Source organism: Saccostrea cucullata, unplaced genomic scaffold, assembly GCF_032062105.1.
Source record: "Saccostrea cucullata isolate Sc308-1 unplaced genomic scaffold, CSIRO_AGI_Scuc_v1 ctg232, whole genome shotgun sequence".
In the NCBI taxonomy this organism is placed as follows: domain Eukaryota; kingdom Metazoa; phylum Mollusca; class Bivalvia; order Ostreida; family Ostreidae; genus Saccostrea; species Saccostrea cuccullata.
This window is the reverse complement of record NW_026929738.1, coordinates 476-23,088: the sequence shown is the minus strand read 5'-3', so window position 1 is coordinate 23,088 and position 22,613 is coordinate 476. Positions and strand designations below refer to the sequence as shown.

Sequence of the window (22,613 nt, the reverse complement as noted above, 5' to 3'; positions counted from 1 at the left end):
ATAATCATTTGTAAATTATGGAGAAAATATCCAGTAACTGTATAAATGTTTTCCTAAGAAAGATCATATTGAGTAAAACATTTTCTACACTGAGCAATGTTTGACACACATTGTACGTTACCTGTTCAAGAATATGCAGAATCAATTTGTTTCAACCACTCTTGTCTTGTTTATTTTCTTATTAAATCAGAAGCAAATATTTGGACCCACTAAAACTTTGATACATCTGCATTTAATATGCATAACTGCATATGCATAATTATTTATATAATACTGTTGTGTTTTGCGTGCACTATGTCTAAATAGTAGTCAGGGTTTGACACACAGTGCACGTGACGTCAAAATAAAGTAGACGAATGTAACAGGTGATGAAGCATTGGGAATGGAGAAAATATCGCAAAACACAACGCTATCATATAACTAGTGCAAGGGCTTTCATACTTCACTTGTATATTTTTTTAATTTTTTTTTTTTTGGGACGCCTTTTTGGAAACCACCAAATTTGACCTTTAGACCTTGACCTTAACCTACTCAAAAAACCTTGACCATAACATTTGAACAGTTAGTACTGGGCTTTCATATTTCACAGGAGTATTATTTATCATAAGGGCTTTCATATTGTCCCCCACTTTCGCAAAAGCTAGGGGGGCATTAAATCGTCTGTCAGTCTGTCCGTCCGTCCGTCCGTCACAAAAACCCTAACCTTGGTCATGTCTTTTAAATGAAAGATAATGAAAGACATTCATATAACCTTTTTAAATACACTATGAGCTTTGACGCTGCGATCTTGGCCTTGTTGTTTGACCTACTTAAAAAAAAAATAAACATTACATGTACTTTGAATTGGTCATAACTTTTGAATGAGAAGAGATAAGGCTTTCATATCAAACATGTTTCAAACCTGTGACAAGATCTCTCTGAATACACTGTGATTTTTTACCTCTTGACCTTGAAGTTTGACCTATTTTTTTAAAAACTTGAACCTTGGTCATATCTTTTGATCGAGAAGAGATACATCATCTCAAGCCACGGTTCGGAGTCCGCATATAGCTGCTTGATCACAAGAAGTGTCGTAATCTTGAATATTTACGCCTCTCTATTGTGATGTCAATTCAGCCAATGTTAGTATTTGTTTTTATCGCAATTGAAATCAACAAATGACACCAATAGTATACAAGATATATTTCGTAAACTGCGATTGGGTATTGAAAGGTCGCGTCAAATTCACTTTCCGACTAGGCTTTGTTCGCATTGGTCAATATTTTAATGACCTACGAAAATTTTTCTTCTCATTCAACCACGGGCAGAACTGGAGAGGGTCATAAATTTTGCCCGTGGTTTGCGACGATGGAAGAGATAAGGCTTTTTAGATTATACATGCATATTACTTGTGACAAGACCTTTCTAAATACACTACGATTTTTGACGCCGCAACATTGAGCTTGAAGTTTGACCTACTTTTTTGAAAAAAATAAACATTACTTTCCATTGGCCATAGCTTTTGAATGAGAAGAGAAAGGGCTTTTAAATTGAACGTGTATTACCTGTGAGAAGATCTTTCAGAATACACTGTGATTTTTGACCTCGTGACTTTGACCTTTTTTAACAAAAAATTAACTTTGGTCATATCTTTTGAATGAGAAGAGATAAGGCTTTCATATTATACATGCATATTACCTGTGAAAAGGCCTTTTTAAAGAAACTATGATTTTTTATGCCGCGACTTTGACCTTGACGTTTTACCTAATTTCAAAAAAATGAACATTACTTTGAATTAGCCATAACTTTTGAATGAGAAGAGATAGGACTTTCATATTATATATGTGTATTACCTGTGACAGGAAATTTTGAAATTCACTCTGATTTTTACCTCGTGACCCTGACCTGGAAGTTTGACCTACTTTTCCAAAACTTTAATCTTGCTCATGACTTCTGAATGAGAAGAGATAGAGCTTTTATATTTAACCTGTATATTGATTTTGAACAAGATCTTTTAAATACACTCTGATTTTTGATCTTGTTACCTCGATCTGGAAGTTTGACCTACTTTTAAAAAATGTTTATTTTTTCTTAGAACTTTTGATTAAGAGATAGGGCTTTCATATTTGACAGGTGCATTACCTGTGACAAGATATTTCCAAGCATAATATCATTTCTGACCCCTTGACCTTGACCTTCAGGACTGACAAATTTTCATAAAAATCAACTTAGGTGATAACTTCTACATGACATATGATTTTTCGTTCATATTTGACACAATATATTCTAAAAAGCCACCTGTAGAGAATTAAGAGTTAAAAGTGGGTCAAACTCCAAGGTCAAGGCTAAGAGATCAAATTTTGTGGAACCCAAAAACAGGTCTTGTCACAAGGAAAAAACTTGTAAAATATGAAATCAAAGCCACAGGCACATCCAATAGAAATTAAAGTTTTTTTTCACATAGAAAGACATAGGATGGACAGGACAAAAACTAATTGCCCAAAATATTAGTATACTGGGGCATAAAAAACAAATTTAATAGATAAATAGATAAGTTTATAAGTGAAATTCTCAAAATAGAATATATTCTATACATATATTGAATGAAATCATCAAATAAAAAAAAATCTTTTTATTTCTAAAACTGATGTCATTATAAACTAATTTGAATTTATATTCTTAAATTATTACTAATAATAGGTCTTTACTCACGTGACCTTTTACTAGACATTATATCTTCCTCTATTGTTGTGTGTGAGTTAACATTTGAACATTTGAAGTTTCTTCTCTGAAACCACTCAACCAATTTCAACAGATTTTGGCATATATAGTTTATATGAGTAACAAAATGTGTTTGCGAAATACTGATGCCTCTGTATGGCAACATTTAAATGCATATTTGATATACTCAGTATTGGTACCAAAAGCAGGCTATTCTATTAAAAAATTTTAAAAGTAGGTCAAACTTCAAGGTCAAAGGTCTTGCTATCAAATGACAGGTCTTTTCCCAAGAACTAAATACGTAAAGTATGAAAGCACTAGCCCTAACCCTTGAAAACTTCAAGGTCAAGGTCAAGGTCAAAGTGTCAAAGATGTTGGTATCCAATGGTTTCCTCACAAAGATAACATAAGTGAAGTATGAGATCACAAGCCCTTAGCGTTCAAAAGTTATGGCCAAGGTTAAATTTCTTTTTCATAAGTACAAATATCTCCAAGGTCAAGGTCAAAAGGTCAAGGTAATTGGCATCCAATGATAGGTCCTGCCACATAGAATACATATGTAAGGTATGGAAGCCCTAGCCCTAACCATTCAGAAGTTATGGCTAAGGTTAAAAATGTCTAAAAGTAACTGCAAGGTCAAGATCAAAGGGTCAAAGGTCTTGCTATCAAATGAAAGGTCTTGTCATAAGGATTAAATATGTAAAGTATGAAAGCACTAGTCCTAACCCTTTAAAAGTGATGGTCAAGGTATGCTTTTTAAAAGTCATCAAACTCCAAGGTCAAAGTCAAAGGGTCAAAGTTCTTGATATCCAATGAAGGATCTTTTTACAAGGATTACATATACAGTAAAACTCAGTTATAACAAAGTCACCAGGACCTATGAAATTACTTCGCTATATCCGTAATTTGATATATATCTGTATAAGAAATTTGTTACATTTATATTACTGTGGATCCAAGATAACTTCACTATATCCGTGAATTTGCAATATCCATGTTTGTACTAAGTAAGTTTTACTGTATGAAGTATGGAAGCCCTATCCCTTACTGTTCCAAAGTTAAGGCTAAGGTTAAATTTTTTTCCCAAGTACGACAATCTCCAAGGTCAAGGTCAAAAGGTCAAGGTTGTTGGTATCCAATGAAAGGTCTTTTAACAAAGAATACATAATGAAGTATAAATGTCCTGGTATCTACTGTTCAAAGTATCCAAAGTAAAAGTTTGTAATTTTGTGTAAAAGTGGGTCAAACTCCAAGGTCAAAAGGTCAAATTTGGTGGTACCCAAAGAAAGGTCTTGTTACAAGGAATATACATGTGAAATATGAAAGTCATAGCTCAACCAAATCAAAAGTTATGGGCAAGGTTAAAGTTTTTGCAGACAAACAGATAGACAGACAGACAGACAGGTAAACAGACAGACGGATGGACATGACAAAAACTATATCCCCCAAACACTTTGTTTACGGGGGCATAAAAAGGGAATAAGAAATCATGAATTTCATGACCTCCCTTTTTTTGAGTAGGTAGTGGAAAACCTACCTAAGCATTGCCCCCTCTTCCAAAATTGTGAATTGCGAATTCTGGAGCTAGTGCAGGGCTCTGTTGAATATATACACAATTTAGTGAAATGCATTATTTCTTTTCTGCTCCTGGGTAATAAGGCAATGAACTAAGTATAGTTATGATGGAGAAGGGTGCCTCTTCCAAAATTGTAAATTTCCCGGCCCCTGGGTCAGGGTTTCTGGTTTTAAGCATGAATGAATGCATGAATTCTTTAGGTCACCTGATTAAACTCGGGTGACCTATTGCTATCTGTTTTTGTCTGTCTCCGTGCAGTGTACGTTGTGTATTGTGGTTAACATTTGAACATTTTCAGCTTCTTCTCTGCAACCGCTGAACCAGTTTCAACCAATTTTGGCACAAAGCATTTATGGGTAAAGAGGAACAAAAAGTGTGAATTTCATGGTCCCTGCCCCCCTGGGGCCTGAAGGGTGGGGCCAAATACCACTAAAATTAGTGCAATCTTTAAAAATCTTCTTCTTTACTCCTGGACATCAAGCAGTCAAACTGTTGGCATGATTGTAATTAGCACTGTATAAATGTTTTTATTTATTTAAAAGATTTTGTACATGCAATGTTCCTGGAAATGTCGTGAAGGCTAAATTGCTTTGCTAGACTTCAGTTTACAAATATTGATTAAATAAGTAGTGCTGTTTTTAATTCCTGCAGTCATTAAGCATTAGATATGAATCTATTATTTTTTCTGAGCAGTAAGGATAAGAAGCTAGAATCCATAGATTGGTCACCACTACTGACCCAATTACTGCAAGATGTCATGATGGTTCGAGGTCAAAATAAGTAATGGTAAATAAATACTTCTTTTCTTTCTGAGTAATTTATCTCTTTGACAAGTCTTAGAGACATCCTTTATGCTAAAAGTTTTAAAATATCCTCCTGCAATGTTAGTTATTTTTTTCTGTGTAGAGGGACACCTTCCTGTAAAAGAATTTAGATAAATCTCCATCAATAGAAAGTCATTCCCCTTGATTGGTAAAGTGATGCCTCCATGTAGAGGGTCCTCCATCTTAAATTTTAGAGTGATGACTCTTACTAAAGTGGCATATTCTCCTTAAAAATCTATAGAGTGAGCTCTGTGAGTAGAGGGTCAACACCCTTAAATGTTAAGTTGTCTGTAGAAATTAATCCAAACACAAACTTTAAAATATGTTTGTTAGTAAATATTTGTGTTGGAACCATATGATTCTTACAGGAAATACTAACTCCTTAACACCATTGATTGTGGTACTATTCAAGATCTGAATGTTTGGGTTTTTTTATGTTTGTTTGTTTGTTTGTTTAATGCCCCTCTTGAGAATCTTTCACTTATTTGGAGATGCCACCACTTGCCAGTTGAGAACATCAAATTTTCTCTTATACTACTTGGCACTTTGAGCCACTGAGCAGTGAGGGATCTTTTTCATTCTAGCACCTACTGTACTGCAACAAGGGATCTCAGTTTAAACGATCTAATCAAAGGGACCGGTCTCCACGTCCCACAGTGGGATTTGAACCTGCAGCATAAGGATCAACTCCTTACTCCGCAACTCTAGAGCAGATGCTCTAACCACTGCACCACACAGGGACACTCTGAATGTTCAGATATATTAAAAAGAAAGCAAGATTTATGAAATTATTAAGCTAGTAAAGAAATATGATAACTGTTACTTGATGTTTACTATTGTTTGCAGCTAACTGTAAAGTTTCACGTTTCGTCATGATCTTTTTCGTCAGATGCATCCAGCGTAAACAATTCACGTGACTGGTCAACTCAAATTATCAACATTGATATGGAAATAGTCTGTTGCACGAGCAACCAATCAGGGATAAGAAGAAAGTTCCAGTCGTATGGCTTGCGGTTAGGAGGCGTGTACAATTTACCTTGAGTGCAGCTGTCAACTAGATTGTGACGTAACGTGAAACTTTACAGTCAGCTGCAAACAATAGTAATTGCATTGATGTCATTGATACAAATTTGAATATGAAGTGGATGGATTTTGGATTCCTTATAGGGTGAATAGTTTAACAGAAAAGTAATATAAAAAGGAGGAGTTGGTAGCTTTGAAACCTTTTAATCTGCCTGAGCATGAAACATATAGAGATAATAAAGAGTATTCATGATTAAAAGTCCATAAAACAATACAAATTAGGAGCAGAGCAAACACGGACCTCCAAAACATCAGAGGTGGGATCAGGTGCCACGAAGGAATGAGCATCCCCTGCCGACCGGTCACACCTGCCGTGTGCTCCTTGTCATGATTGGGAAAAAAACGGAAAAATATGTCGTCAAATCAGTGTATAAATAATGGACAAACTACTAGTATGAAAAACGTCAGTCAGCATTTGACTCAATGATGTGAATTTACCTCCAAGTGATGGTTATAGTTGTATGACATGTGTAATGGCTGTTTCTTAAAAAACACTATATTCCAAGAATTAGATAATTCCAAATTCAAATAATACACTGTTTTATCCAAGAATGACTCTGAATCATTGAAATTCCAAGCTCAAATCTGACATTGTGAAGAGGTCTGCAATCTACATAATGGTAACAGTAATGACAAAGGAATCAAGCTCTGTTTTTGGACTGTAGTACCAATACTCCTTTGTTATCATCAAGCATACCTCTATTAATTACAATTGATATTAAAAATTACATGTACACTATTTCAGTAAGCAAGAAAAAGCAATAGAGTGAAGGCATATACTTTTTTAACATCATATTGTAAACCCAGATTGCTATGGCTGAGGTTTGTTCCAATAATAACCATTTTTTCCCAATTGTTATGATTTCAGTGTCATAGATGATTAAAGAAGACAGCATTTATTCATAAAAAAAATATAGGTAATGCAAGAGGGCCAGTGCATGGGCCACATTGCTCACCTGAGAATACGGACTAGGGAAAAAAAAACAAATTATTAAAAGATCATTATATTACTTGAGGAAGAGACTTGAAATTTAAACTACTAATGATGCCTCTTTATCAATAGAGTATATAACTTTGCTGTTCTTGAGAAGAAGATTTTTAAAGATATTTTCCTACATATTACTCTGTAGAAAATTACCTTTCATCGTGGTCCCTCCAGCCCCCCATTTGGGGGGGGGGGGGGGGGGTCATGTTTTGAACAAATTTGAATCTTGGTTTATATGTCAATATGACAAAACATAGCTTTTTCGTTATTGTTGAGAAGATGTTTTTCCTAGTACATATCTTTATGTAAAACTTTGATCTCTCATTGTGGTCACACCCTACCCCAGGGGCCATGATTTGAACAAATCTGAACCTAAACCATCTGCATGACAAAGCTTCCCTTATTTCCATATAAAAATCACTAATCTTGGTTTGCCATTCTGCATATGATTTTTTTTAAAGATATTTTCGTTATATTTCTATGTAAAACTTTGATCCCACATTGTGACCCAACCCTATCCCCAGGAGTTACTGTATGTTTTGAACAAACTTGAATCTAACTTGCATATAAATATCTCCAGTTAATATGGCTATGCTGTTTTTGAGAAGCAAATGCTTGTCAATATTTTTCCTATACAGTATATGTTTTTTGTGAAACTTTGATTGCCCATGATGGTCCCATGGGTTCATGATATGTTAAAACTTAAATCTATGTTATGTCATAAAGCTTTCCTATATAACTTTCATCTTTTCTAGGCCACTGGTTTGCGGGAAGATTTTTAGATACACCCACCCAATTCTCAATATTTCTTAGTTATAATCTCCCCCTGGTAAAGGGTGTGGTTCTTCATATGAAGAAACTTGAATTCCCTTTATTTAGGAATACTGTGTGCCAACTTCCAAGTTTGGTTAAAATTGCGCCATGGTTCTTGAGAAGAAGATAAAAATGTGAAAAATTAACAACAATGACAAAAGTCAAAGGACAAAGCTCACTCTAGCCTTAGGCTCAGTTGAGCTAAGAACTTTGTTTTACAATTGTGTATAATGTTGGTTTTAATTGTGCATATGTAATATAGTCATGATTTGTCAAAATATGACTTTATAAATTGGTTAGGCTAAATTCTTTAACAAGAGTTGGTATTATAGACAAACAATATTTTAGAAATGGATTTTATTAAAAGCATGCATTGTATTTTTCAGCTCACCCCAAAGAAGTGGGAGTGTCAGTGTTCAATTCTCAAGATTTCATAGATTTGATGAATTTTTTTTAGCTCACCTCACCCAATGAAACTGAAGTGTTGACATCCCAGTTTAAGACTTTGGAGCAGATTTCTATTGAATTTCTTGCATTCCCTGAACAGTGACCATAAGCATTGGCCATGTACTAGTATGTTTCTGTACAACTAAAGACACTGCAAAAAAAGAATAATAACAGTTATTATTCACATAATTCTGTTGTATGTAAATTTGTTAACAAGAATTTGAAGATTGAAAAAAATCTTCAGAAAATGATCCCTGGAAAATGGCCCTTTAAAGAGAGAACTCAGAATTATATAATTTCAAAGATAGACCCAAAAGAAGAAGATATATTTTTAACTCACTTATTATATATCTATACTCCATTATTTACCACCTTGTAGAGAAACTAAATAAACTACATACTCATGTACCATGTCCCCAAAAGGGGTTAATCATAAGATGTTCCTGTCAACATTGCATTAATTGTATATTATCTGAGAGACCTTTACATACCACTATAATAATAAAGGTCTCTGGTTGTCAAGTCGATCTTCATCATCGGCTTCTTCTTCAAACTGTATATAACCTGAAGCGTTTGTTAAATAGTATGTGCAGCTTCTACATTGTATATTATAACCCTCCTGCTGAGGCCTACTCAAAAGCGAGCGCTTGCGAACATTTGTGCTGGGTTATAAGTAATTGTAACGATCGCGAACGTTCGCTCTGTTGAACAGGACTGAGGAAAGCGGGATGCTGTACATAATTGTTCGAAAGGTTGCTGTAAAAGGGGCGTTTCAGAGTGCATTAGTAATAAAGAAGTTATAAAGTTTGTTTGAAAGTAATTTAAGTGCAAAAATGAAAAGAGTCAAGATGGATGGAATAGATATAATTAAGAGGGGAGAACTCAAAGGCATAGTGGGGAAAAAAACATGCATTATCAGTTTTTGTAATGATCTCCATCTTCGGGTCAGTCCATTTATTCAATCGCTGAAAAAGAACAAATTGATTGGATTTATTGTAAGCAAAAATATGTTTATCTTTTTTTTTTGAAAAAAAAAGGATAATCATATTTCTATCAGAATGAAGCAGGTGAGAGTATAAGGTTAATATTACAGGATACAGCATCAGAAAGAATACATTTAATATATAAAAGTTAAGATGGAATGCCACATGTGTAGGGCCAAAATAAAAAATACCTTTGTTTCCCCTAACGCGACCGACCCAATTAAATCGCGCCGACTGAAAAGATTTTTTAAATAAGATGATTCAAAATTTTTTTTTATTGTCAACCAAGTTTTATATAATACAATTTCATCAAAATAAGTTTTTTAACAGAACGGGCGACATTGTTCTACTGTGATTTTCAAGCATTTGTTGGGAAAAAATTGCGTCTAGAATTCTTCACTATTGAAACAATTTGAAAATAAAGTTTACCATGACTAATTTAGTCTTTCGGGGGTGTGTTGGCGTCTCCATGTGAGTGAATAAATTTTCGAAAGGGACGATAAACAACGAACAAACAAACCTGTCTGTTGAATTTAAGGTGCGTAATACATGGAAAGGCCAGCCTCATGAGCAGATAAGGGGCCCACCTAGTGAACACATCATTCAATGTCACTGCATTTTATTTAATTTGAGTTTTGATCCAATAACCAGTTCATGTATGTTCCTATGTTTATGCCATTATGGAATCATAGTTGTTGTTGTAAATATGTCTGCATATTCATCCTGATAAATATAATTCAGTTGTCCTTTTTCATGCCTTTATTTACGGGTTTAACTTTGTGACTATGACATTCTTTATAGCATTTTTATCATTTGTAGATTCGGTTTGGTTCATTTAAATATTGTTTACATACTCGTTTCAAATAGTTTTGAAATCATAATTAAGCTTCCTGAGACGTCCAGAGTATTTTTTTTTTAATTAGGTCCTTGAAGATTGGTTGTTCTTTTGCTTTTAATCCCTTCGAGATTTGTTGGGACGACATTTGAACATTTCCTCATTGCAGTGGGGGAATCTTTTTTGAGCCAGCATCTTCTGCAACACTGGACATAGGTTTTTATGGTCCCTTTTGAAGGACCGTTTTTCCTCATTGAGATTTGAACCTGCGACTTAAAATTGGCCACTCACGTCTTAACTCTGAAGCAAAATGCTCTAGAACCACTTCAAATCTCATGGCCTTCAAAAAAGTACATTGACTGTCTATAAGCACTGAAGGCTGATTGAAGGTTTGAAAAAATATACTCTGATGTGCAGTCTTTGCGTATTTAAGAATCTTGTGTTTTTTATACGATTTAAATAAATGTACTCTGGAGTGAGATATTTCACAATTTCAACTAAATTACAGTTGTGAATTATTTAATCATGAATTTTGCTTTTAAACGGCATATGTGTGATTCTTAAGTAGCATTTTGTTCACAAATCAATTTCTTTTGTGCTTTTATTATTTATATATGTAATTTTCCAATAAATTTTAGAATGTATTTTCAAAGCTGCTGTCAGAAAATAAAATTGTTTACCTACCTACCGACCCAACTTGAGAATTTGGGATCGGGTTAGGGGAAACAAAGATATTTTTAATTCCGGCCTAGTAGTCGGGTTTTTTTTTTTCGGAACCTTGTGGTTTATAAATTAATGTATATATACATATTTACTCTTGCAATAGTGGACACGCGCGACCCCCCCCCCCCCTTTCTCTCGTTCCTCTAGGCTTCTGAATATATGGGCACTCCTTGTGCAATTCTGTAAATAATCAAAAATAAGTTTATTCCTCTTTACTATGAAATCAACAAGACTTTATAGATACTTGTCTTTTCTGATTTAAAGAATTACATCTGTATGGAATATTCTTGTGAAATATAGCGTGTATTAAAGTTTTATGTGAAGAATCTCTGAGGACTTACCCCGGGGAATCTAATATTTGTAGATCCCAACTACCGGTACATTTATAAACCTATGATTTTCTATTCATTTGAATAGGAAAACATTTGTTTTTATCTCCAACTTTTAAAAGAATTATAAATATCAAATAGTTTTAACGTAATTTTTTAAAGACGATCTATAATTTCTTCAACATTATTTTGTTTTTCTGGGTCACAAAGCTGTCCAATTTTTTTTATTAACCTTCACAGGTACAAGAAAATATTTTCAAGTTCATTCTGAAGCTCCCGACAATAGGGTCTTTAGTTCTAATTTTACCCTATGTCACTGACAAGGTACTAATTTTACCCCTATTTCATTGACCACGCAAGTAGTTCCATTTTAAAAATATAATGTTCTACCTAAAACTCCGAAAGATATATTGATAGGTTGAAATAAATTCATTTACCACGTAATAGGAAATTAGCAGGTCTGTAAGAATTTTTGAAGTAAATATCAAAGGAATTTTTTATTTTAAACGCGCAATGAGAAAGGCGTAAAAAGGCACATGTATTTATGAGTAATGATTTTCCCTGGAGTGAGAGGGAGAGAAAGAAATTAATTTTAGTTTTTGTGAAATCTAAGATGAGTCGAGGTGATGTGTTCTTTTAATTGTTAATAAATGTCTGGAAAATTGTGAACATTATAATTCTTATTTTCATATTTATTCCATATGTACATGTGGAAGCCCCCCCCCCTCGAGTACTTTTTTTTTAGACATTTATTCAAAAATTATTTATTTTAAATCTATTTATCATGTGTTCATGTAAACCATGGGAGAAATTATGCAAAACACAAAATAATGGTTCAATATATATTTTTTTTAATCGAATTTAATATTATGAGAAACGTGTATTAAGAATTGAAAGAAACGATTATTTAGCTTTTCACTGGTTTTTCCTATGGTTTACAATTAGTTGGATTACTAGCTGCAGGTCTGTAGCGTTGTGGTTTTATAAATTTGTCTTTGTTATGGTCAAAGACAAATATATAAAACCATAACGCTACAGATCTTCAGCTATTGGATTGCGTGCCCCACCCCGACCCCAAAATGAATTATTTTCCTTCCGGCCCAAAGACAGTGTACCTCCCTCTCTTCGTATCCCAGAAGACTGCGTGTTTAAATAGGGTGGCGAAGGGTGTTTAGAGTTATTCCCACCCCGTCATCTGCAGCTGGCCATCCGCAACGACGAGGAATTGAACAAACTCCTGTCCGGCGTGACCATCGCCCAGGGTGGTGTCCTGCCCAACATCCAGGCCGTGCTGCTCCCCAAGAAGACCCAGAAGTCAGCCAGCAAGTAAAAAGTCTGTGTACGACTTGTATATACCAAACGGCCGTTTTCACGGCCACCCAATTTTTTCGAAAAGATGCCTCTAAGATCAGACGCCAAGAAACGAAACTTGAATAATTTTATTATAATAGTAAACACACAATACATGCCATCACATAATGGAATTAAAATTCTATATATGAGTTTAATCTCATGAATGGACTACTATTGTTTAAGAAAACACACTTTACATACAAACGAGAAGAACTTCTGATAATTGCCAACAATTCTATTAAGTTCCCTATCCTAATAAGTACACAGTTTAACAGGTGTACATCAATTTTACATCATTACATCAATCCGTTGCCCTTGAAAAATAATTGAAATTGTCCAGTGTAATTTTTAAGGGAATAATTGGGCACAGAATTTAAGTAATTATTACGCCCTTTCCCTACATTCTTAAAACAAAGATAAAATGGGGTCACAGTTGAATATTTAACGTCGGCAAAATCTGCAAATCAATGAGTTTTGAATTTCTGAGTTTTAAACAATTAAATACAAATTAATCAATGTTTATACGTTTGTGTATATAAATACATGTATTTAAAGTAACATGTAAATCTTTCAGAATTATTGAACAATAGAGAGAAAAGACGTCCATCCTCATAAACTAAATCAGACGCACACGTATATCTACCATGTGAATTTTGTTTAATAATAGTAATAATTATAAAAATAAATAAAAGTGACGAAAATCTTTTCTGACTACACTATAATTTGGACCGATATACCCCAGGTTATACCCCAGGTGAAAAGAAAAAAAAATCGTGTCATATATTTTGCTGCTTTCTAAATATATTGTCTTTGTGTTTTTTTAAGGCCAAAATGATTATTAAATAAAATGATATTAAACAAAACAAGACATTTGCATGCATGTATGCTGTAAGTTAGTTATAGAATATCATCTGCTCACGGAGAACAGCTTTCCGTTTTCCGTTTAAGACTGGGACAATTCAATTTTAAAGTCGGACCTTTTATTAAATGTAAATCATCTCGTTAATTTATTTTCCTGTCTTTTCCTTTTGTTAATTTTTGTTCCCCTTTCCTTATATTGTTGCCTTCTGCACTGAAATATGAATCAGAAAAACCACGACAAAAATAAGGCTTTTGAATGAATCTCGATGTCATTATATATATTTCCATGCGTCTACTGTCTCACGTTTGGCACACTTTCTGTGTTGATTTCTCACAGTTTGAGGGCGAATTGATAATATCTGCAAGACTTGAAGATTCAAAGGGCATTTTTAAAGTTATCTCTTGAAATTTTTCACTTAAATCGTAACTGATAATCGTCGTTTCAAGCACATTTTTCAACTTTTATCGTACCACGAAGTTCCGAGACAAAGGTTCAGATGCCCATTTTCCTGAATTTGAGCACAGTATTAAGAAAGAATTTAAGAATGTAAATAGATAACATGTTAAAGAGATGACTGCAGGTTAGGACTCTGCCTATATTTTGCGATCAAATCCATCTGCCGAGTTGCAGCGCGGATGCAAATACCCTTCTTGAAACACACGATACATGAACGTACATCGACCTCGGCGAACTGGATGTTTTCTCGAGGGTCCGCGCTCGGTGTAAACAAAAGCAGCAAGTGCGAGTGACCGAGCCATTTTCATTCCCAGCTGTTCCCGAGAAGTAAACCATTATCCCGAAGTAGCCATGGCAGATTCCGTTGCTCCAGCCAAATCTCCAGCTAAGAAGAAGGCCACAAAGCCTAAAGTGCCTGCTGCACACCCCAAGTACATAGACATGATCAGCGCCGCCGTTTCAGCCCTGAAGGAACGCGGGGGCTCATCCAGACAGGCCATTCTCAAGTACATCATGGCCAACTACAAAGTGGGCAACGATGCTAATTTCGTCAACGCTCACCTGAAAATGGCCCTGAAGAATGGTGTTAAGAAGGGTGCTCTCAAGCAGGCTAAGGGTACAGGCGCCAGTGGCTCCTTCAAGCTTGGAGAAAAACCCAAGACCGAGAAGAAGCCTAAAGCCAAAAAGGTTGCCAAACCCAAGGCAGCTAAACCTAAGAAGACCGCTGCTAAGCCCAAGACACCCGCCGGTGAGAAGAAGGCCAAGACTCCTAAGAAGAAGGCAGCAGCAGCAGCCAAGAAACCAGCCGGACCCAAGAAAGCCAAATCTCCCAAGAAGAAGGCGACACCCAAGTCCCCAAAGAAGGCTGCAACCAAACCCAAGAAGGCCAAAACTCCTAAGAAAACAGCAGCCAAGAAAACCAAGACACCCAAGAAGGCAGCAGCAAAGAAATAAGCAGTCTGAGCATCCCTGTCAGTCTGCATCCAAGCTTATAGAAAAGAAAAAGCCCTTTTCAGGGCTACCAAAATTTTCAGAAAAGATACCTCAGTTACGGTCGTTAGAAAATGTTTCAACATGTATCTCTATCTCAAATTCTATATTTTGTTAAACAATTTCAAATGCAGCATGCCCTCTTGAACAACAACAAAATAAAAGTATTTGAATGTGTATATTCCTGTAAAAAGAGAGAGAGAGAGAGAGGGGGAAGAGAGAGAGAGAGATTTGATAATTATAATATTTAGAAACAGAGAGCATGATTTCCTATATCAATGCATTAAATGCAGATATGATTTTATTTTTATCATACATGTAGACATGATAGCAATGTAATTCCATTCCAAATTCCACATTCATTGTATGATTTCTACTCATTTTTTTTTTTATTCTTTTTCTTTCTTTTTTTTCTTTTTCTTCCCCCCCCCCCCCCATTTCCTTTATTCAAAGCTAGCTCTTTTATCAATTTGAAAATGAAATGATGACTTGTTCAAGGACTCTTAAGATTTATTTTTGAAATGCAATGCATTTAATGCATCTGTCGGACACCCTGTACATTATCACAAGCCTCGTGCGTTGTAGATATAACACATGAAACACAAGAAGCTGCTTACAAAATTCCTTTCCCCTAAACAGGTTCTTATAAGTGCAGGATATGATTATATCTTTAAAAGTCGTGGAAGAAAAGAAAGAAGACGCACACACACACACAAAGTGAAACCTAGTTCATTAAATATTCAAATTAATACATATACAGTCTGTCTAACCTCTTTTTATAAAACACTGATTCTTGGATAAAGGATAGAAAATAATAATTAATATTAATGAATAAAATCCTTTTTGATAAGCATTAATTTTATTAAAATAGAAAGGTTTGTGTTTGTTGATACATTAAATGAGACATTTTTAGGATGAAAACTACTGCTCTGTGGGGAAAAGCAGGTAATCCAACAACAAAATGATAATTATAAAATAATTATAAAATATAATAAAATGATAAATTAAACAAAAATAAATAAATAAAAAACCACGGAAGAGTATATCTTTTATTTCAATCATTTGAATTATCATTTGATATCTTAGCTGCACACCTTGTCCAATAAGTCATAAAAACATTGAACTGTCATAATACCGTGATTTTTAAAAAGAAGCACAAAATTCTTTGCAAAATGTGGATCGAAATGATTTCAGCAAAGACCAATCGAAACACGCTGTGCTTAGCTAATCATAAGGTGCCTTGTATAACACAGGGACCAATTAAAAACATTCTTACTACACGCGCGGTGATTTCAATGTAAGATCGGATCCGCAGGTCACAGAACAGTATAAAATTATACCTGACACGGCGTACCAATCATTCATTTGATCTGAACACAGAGAAGATGGCACGTACCAAGCAGACCGCAAGAAAATCTACTGGAGGCAAGGCCCCACGAAAACAGCTGGCTACCAAGGCAGCCCGCAAGAGTGCACCGGCCACCGGTGGGGTGAAGAAACCACACAGATACAGGCCAGGAACTGTCGCTCTCCGTGAGATCAGGAGGTACCAAAAGAGCACTGAGTTACTCATCAGGAAACTCCCATTCCAGCGCTTAGTGCGTGAAATTGCCCAGGATTTCAAGACCGATCTGCGTTTCCAGAGTTCCGCCGTCATGGCCCTTCAGGAAGCCAGTGAGGCCTACCTTGTCGGACTCTTCGAGGACACCAACTTGTGTGCTATCCATGCCAAGAGAGTGACCATCATGCCCAAGGACATTCAGCTTGCTAGACGTATCCGCGGCGAACGAGCTTAAACACCCTAATCTTGTCTAAGACAAACAAAAACGGCCGTTTTCACGGCCACCAAAACTCCTTAGAAAAGATACCTTCATAATACATCACACCAGAAACGTATATTCTTTATACACAATATAATTCACTTGCAAAAATACACATTCATAGACACGCCAGTTAAAAACTTATTATCGATATGATTCTATATTTAACCTACAACCTTATTGATCATATAATCCAATATTTCAATGACTGGCCTATCATCAAGAAAAAGTTCAGTTTTTCTGTGTTTAAATGTATAAATCTATGTGTTCGGGGGGACTAACTTATGATATTGTTCGATACGATATATCTATATTCTTACATTCAATGGAATCATCAATTAAAATGTTATATCGAAAAAATGAGGCGTTTACATTACATACATGTATTGCCACAAAAGTATGATAACGGTTTATAAACATTGATCAACAGATGTTACAGAGGGGCTTTGTAACACAATTTTTAAAACATTCAAACACAGAGTTTTTAAAGTAGGTTTTTTTTAACCGCAATGAAGTAGATCAATAAATTTTACCATAATAGGCCTTGCATAAAAATAGAAACATATATATATTTTTCTCTTAACTCAACATTAAAAAATACACATTAGAACAAAATGACATTCATTTTTTGATGTCGTTCCAAATACAAAATAAGCATTTTCGTTCATTTGTGGAACCAGAATCGATGCGCAAACAATGTGAAGATAATCTGAGTCTACTCAGTGCTGTTCAGTGTTTTGCATGATATATGTATACAAGTGTGATATTCAGCCTGGTCTGGTGCATAGTCGGGTGTAGATATTTAAGCAGTTTTAAAGGATGAACATTTTCTGCATTTACTCTGAGTTTAATATAGGTGGGGACAACCAAACAATCCAAAAAGAAAAAAAAAAAAATGTTTACAGAAGGAATATCATTGAATCTCCTAACTGTATTTGTGGTCAAAACGAGGATGTTTATCATATTTTTCTTTGTTTGTAAAAGATATATAAGAGCAAGAAATAAGCTTTTTTGACCTACTTTTAAGGCTGGACGAATCGATTTAAATAGACACACATCTGCTGTTATGGGGTACTGACACTTTATATATCTTATGATATGAACTGTCTTATATTTTCAGCAGTTCACAAATTTATCAATGAATCTGGAAGATTTAATTAACATTTTAATTTATTAATCTTACATGTAAATATTATGTACTTAAATCTGTTATTATTATGACAATTGTACTAAGTGTGTCAACTTTACTAACACCAGGGGAAGAACTTGTACGTTGTAATAACTTGTTTCTGTTCCTTTTGCGTTAACAATAAAATATGTTCAAATCAAATCAAGAAAGAAAAACAACGGAACTATCGGCTTTCGGCATTGTTTAAAATATAAAACATTAAAATAATAATAATAATAATAAATGGACTTTTCATTAACTGACTCGGAAAAGAGAAAAGAAAAAAAAAAAAAAAGATTATGATAATATAGAACGAACTTAAACTGTCTGTAATTATGCAAATCAAGGCTTAACAACAGCTGGAAATGAGTGAATGAATGCAGAGCGAGAACCAATCATTACGAGGCTAACTGACTGCCTTCGGGACGTGAAAATTGCACTACCGAACTTTTCAAGATACCTTGTTTTCTAGCGCGTCGTTAATTGGCGCTATATATACCGCGTTCTCGGCGATTCACAGCATTTCAGCAGATTATCTACTGAGTGTATAACAATGTCTGGTCGTGGAAAAGGAGGAAAGGGGCTTGGAAAAGGGGGCGCTAAGCGTCACAGAAAAGTCTTGAGAGACAACATCCAGGGCATAACCAAACCAGCTATCCGCCGTCTTGCACGCAGAGGTGGAGTCAAACGTATCTCTGGACTCATCTATGAAGAGACCCGTGGTGTCCTGAAAGTTTTCCTTGAGAACGTCATTCGCGATGCTGTCACTTACACGGAGCATGCCAAGAGAAAGACCGTCACCGCCATGGACGTTGTCTATGCCCTGAAAAGACAAGGACGTACTCTCTACGGATTCGGTGGTTAGACATCCCTGCCATCTTGAGCTTAGCAGCACAACAACAAACGGCCGTTTTCACGGCCACCAATATCTTTAGAAAAGATGCCTCTCAACAGACGTAAAAATGAAATAAATAATAATAAAAAAAACAACAACAAATTTTACAATTATAATATTGCACAGGGTGAGCGAACTGAATGCAAAATTCGCATCAACAACCTTTCATTCATTCATTCAAAAACTAAACACAATATATATACATATGCTATATTTTCCATTTTGTTTGTTATCAATAACCATGCAGAGATGCATATCCTTGGCTAAATAAACAAACATGATTGATTTTTAAGAAATCACCGTCTAGTTTTGCATAAATTATCCCATGTTTTACCACTTTGGTTGATGTCCCTGACATATTATTCTGACTAGACAGTGATTCCTTACATTTGCATTTCGTTGTGAAATGAAATTGTAGACTTAGATCTTAAAAATGTAAACATAGATTCAAATTACTCCCATGCCAGTTTTAATAGTCCTCGCCCACTGCCGTCAAACACACAGGCAGCCGCCGCACGAGATTTACATGCATATTTGGCCTCCTTAGCGTCAGACACAGAGATGTGCAGATGCGCACGAGATTTGCATGCATATTAAGATTTCAACTCCGCTAGCTTTCAAAGAGTTATCACAGAGCAAAAAAAAAAAAAAAAAAAAAAAAAAAAAATTATGGAAACTTTTCGTGTAATACTTAATGTATGTTCAGTAATAAGGTAAGCAAAGATAATGTTCGTAATCCAGTATTTTTGGAAGTTTGAGTGTCAGATTGCTCATCATATTAGATTTTTAAAGCCTTATTTTAAGGCCGTTTTTAATAGACATCTATTACAAATATGTTTTATGTATTATCCCCTCTCTTCTGAAGATAGGTGAAGCAACATATTTCCTTACTTTATTGTGTACATTGCCGTTTTAATTAAAAAAGCAAATTTGCCATTTAAATGAAACATTTCAAGTAAAGGTTGTATCTAATACTAATTAAAAAAATAAAACACTTCTAGATTCCCAATGTTTCTGGGTTTCCTGATAACAGCACAGAATTTGCACTCTTAGAGAAAATAAAATCTATGTATTTATTAAGTCGAGTTTTCATTAAAAATATAATACATTTCTGTAAACAACCATATTGTTTCTCAACACTGTAGAGAAGGAATCTTTTCGAAAAATTTGTGTGGCCCTGATAAGGGCCGTTTTGTTTGAGTGGACTGCAAGTGTGCAGTTTATTTACTGCTTGTGTACTTGGTGACGGCCTTGGTTCCCTCAGATACAGCGTGCTTGGCCAATTCTCCGGGTAGAAGGAGACGGACAGCTGTCTGGACCTCTCTGCTGGTGATGGTAGATCGCTTGTTGTAGTGAGCCAGACGGGAGGCCTCTGCAGCGATTCTTTCAAAGATGTCATTGACGAAAGAGTTCATAATGCTCATGGCCTTGCTGGAAACACCGGTGTCTGGGTGGACCTGTTTTAGCACCTTGTAGATGTAAATGGCGTAGGATTCCCTCCTCTTCCTGCGCTTTTTCTTATCCCCAGTTCTCTGGGTCTTGGCCTTGGTGACTGCTTTCTTAGCTCCTTTAGATCCGACTTTGGGTGGCATGTTTACAGGTTAGAATAAATCAACCGAAAACTATGAGTCTCAATATTCGCCTCGCGGCTTATATATCACGACAGCGGATAACCGTGGCTAAGTGCTTTACGGACCCTCGAGAAAACATCTATTCTTCGGCGAGCGACAAAGTGTGTAAAATACGATTGCGATGATTGGCTGGACAGTTCAATCCGCCTGCGTGTTTAAATAGGGTGGCGAAGGGTGTTTAGAGTTATTCGTTGATTTGAAATTTTGAGCTTGAACTACTCTTAATACTAAAACAGATCAAAGATGTCAGGACGTGGTAAAGGAGGCAAAGTGAAGGGAAAGGCCAAGAGCCGATCATCCCGTGCGGGACTGCAGTTTCCCGTGGGTCGTATCCACCGTCTGTTGAGGAAGGGCAACTACGCCGAGAGAGTGGGAGCCGGCGCCCCTGTGTATCTGGCCGCCGTTCTTGAATACTTGGCCGCCGAAGTCTTGGAGCTGGCAGGCAACGCCGCCCGCGACAACAAAAAGACCAGAATCATCCCCCGTCATCTGCAGCTGGCCATCCGCAACGACGAGGAATTGAACAAACTCCTGTCCGGCGTGACCATCGCCCAGGGTGGTGTCCTGCCCAACATCCAGGCCGTGCTGCTCCCCAAGAAGACCCAGAAGTCAGCCAGCAAGTAAAAAGTCTGTGTACGACTTGTATATACCAAACGGCCGTTTTCACGGCCACCCAATTTTTTCGAAAAGATGCCTCTAAGATCAGACGCCAAGAAACGAAACTTGAATAATTTTATTATAATAGTAAACACACAATACATGCCATCACATAATGGAATTAAAATTCTATATATGAGTTTAATCTCATGAATGGACTACTATTGTTTAAGAAAACACACTTTACATACAAACGAGAAGAACTTCTGATAATTGCCAACAATTCTATTAAGTTCCCTATCCTAATAAGTACACAGTTTAACAGGTGTACATCAATTTTACATCATTACATCAATCCGTTGCCCTTGAAAAATAATTGAAATTGTCCAGTGTAATTTTTAAGGGAATAATTGGGCACAGAATTTAAGTAATTATTACGCCCTTTCCCTACATTCTTAAAACAAAGATAAAATGGGGTCACAGTTGAATATTTAACGTCGGCAAAATCTGCAAATCAATGAGTTTTGAATTTCTGAGTTTTAAACAATTAAATACAAATTAATCAATGTTTATACGTTTGTGTATATAAATACATGTATTTAAAGTAACATGTAAATCTTTCAGAATTATTGAACAATAGAGAGAAAAGACGTCCATCCTCATAAACTAAATCAGACGCACACGTATATCTACCATGTGAATTTTGTTTAATAATAGTAATAATTATAAAAATAAATAAAAGTGACGAAAATCTTTTCTGACTACACTATAATTTGGACCGATATACCCCAGGTTATACCCCAGGTGAAAAGAAAAAAAAATCGTGTCATATATTTTGCTGCTTTCTAAATATATTGTCTTTGTGTTTTTTTAAGGCCAAAATGATTATTAAATAAAATGATATTAAACAAAACAAGACATTTGCATGCATGTATGCTGTAAGTTAGTTATAGAATATCATCTGCTCACGGAGAACAGCTTTCCGTTTTCCGTTTAAGACTGGGACAATTCAATTTTAAAGTCGGACCTTTTATTAAATGTAAATCATCTCGTTAATTTATTTTCCTGTCTTTTCCTTTTGTTAATTTTTGTTCCCCTTTCCTTATATTGTTGCCTTCTGCACTGAAATATGAATCAGAAAAACCACGACAAAAATAAGGCTTTTGAATGAATCTCGATGTCATTATATATATTTCCATGCGTCTACTGTCTCACGTTTGGCACACTTTCTGTGTTGATTTCTCACAGTTTGAGGGCGAATTGATAATATCTGCAAGACTTGAAGATTCAAAGGGCATTTTTAAAGTTATCTCTTGAAATTTTTCACTTAAATCGTAACTGATAATCGTCGTTTCAAGCACATTTTTCAACTTTTATCGTACCACGAAGTTCCGAGACAAAGGTTCAGATGCCCATTTTCCTGAATTTGAGCACAGTATTAAGAAAGAATTTAAGAATGTAAATAGATAACATGTTAAAGAGATGACTGCAGGTTAGGACTCTGCCTATATTTTGCGATCAAATCCATCTGCCGAGTTGCAGC

The 22,613-nt window shown here is 35.4% G+C and overlaps 5 protein-coding genes across 5 annotated transcripts; 4 read left to right on the top strand and 1 right to left on the bottom strand.

The window, feature by feature from the left end:
- Positions 1–14,317: 14,317 nt before the first annotated feature.
- LOC134282074 (histone H1-delta-like) lies at positions 14,318–14,984 on the top strand. Its single transcript, XM_062764512.1, has one exon. The coding sequence runs from the start codon at positions 14,321–14,323 to the stop codon at positions 14,921–14,923; it is 603 nt and encodes a 200-aa protein (XP_062620496.1). The 5' UTR covers positions 14,318–14,320; the 3' UTR covers positions 14,924–14,984.
- Positions 14,985–16,128: 1,144 nt separating this feature from the next.
- LOC134282073 (histone H3) lies at positions 16,129–16,880 on the top strand. Its single transcript, XM_062764511.1, has one exon. The coding sequence runs from the start codon at positions 16,345–16,347 to the stop codon at positions 16,753–16,755; it is 411 nt and encodes a 136-aa protein (XP_062620495.1). The 5' UTR covers positions 16,129–16,344; the 3' UTR covers positions 16,756–16,880.
- A 1,582-nt stretch (positions 16,881–18,462) lies between these two features.
- Positions 18,463–18,922, top strand: LOC134282065 (histone H4). Its single transcript, XM_062764500.1, has one exon. It carries the CDS (start codon positions 18,501–18,503, stop codon positions 18,810–18,812), a length of 312 nt encoding a protein of 103 aa, XP_062620484.1. The 5' UTR covers positions 18,463–18,500; the 3' UTR covers positions 18,813–18,922.
- A 1,081-nt stretch (positions 18,923–20,003) lies between these two features.
- Positions 20,004–20,535, bottom strand: LOC134282064 (histone H2B-like). Its single transcript, XM_062764499.1, has one exon. The coding sequence runs from the start codon at positions 20,432–20,434 to the stop codon at positions 20,063–20,065; it is 372 nt and encodes a 123-aa protein (XP_062620483.1). The 5' UTR covers positions 20,435–20,535; the 3' UTR covers positions 20,004–20,062.
- Positions 20,527–21,220, top strand: LOC134282063 (histone H2A). Its single transcript, XM_062764498.1, has one exon. The coding sequence runs from the start codon at positions 20,717–20,719 to the stop codon at positions 21,095–21,097; it is 381 nt and encodes a 126-aa protein (XP_062620482.1). The 5' UTR covers positions 20,527–20,716; the 3' UTR covers positions 21,098–21,220.
- Positions 21,221–22,613: the final 1,393 nt, after the last annotated feature.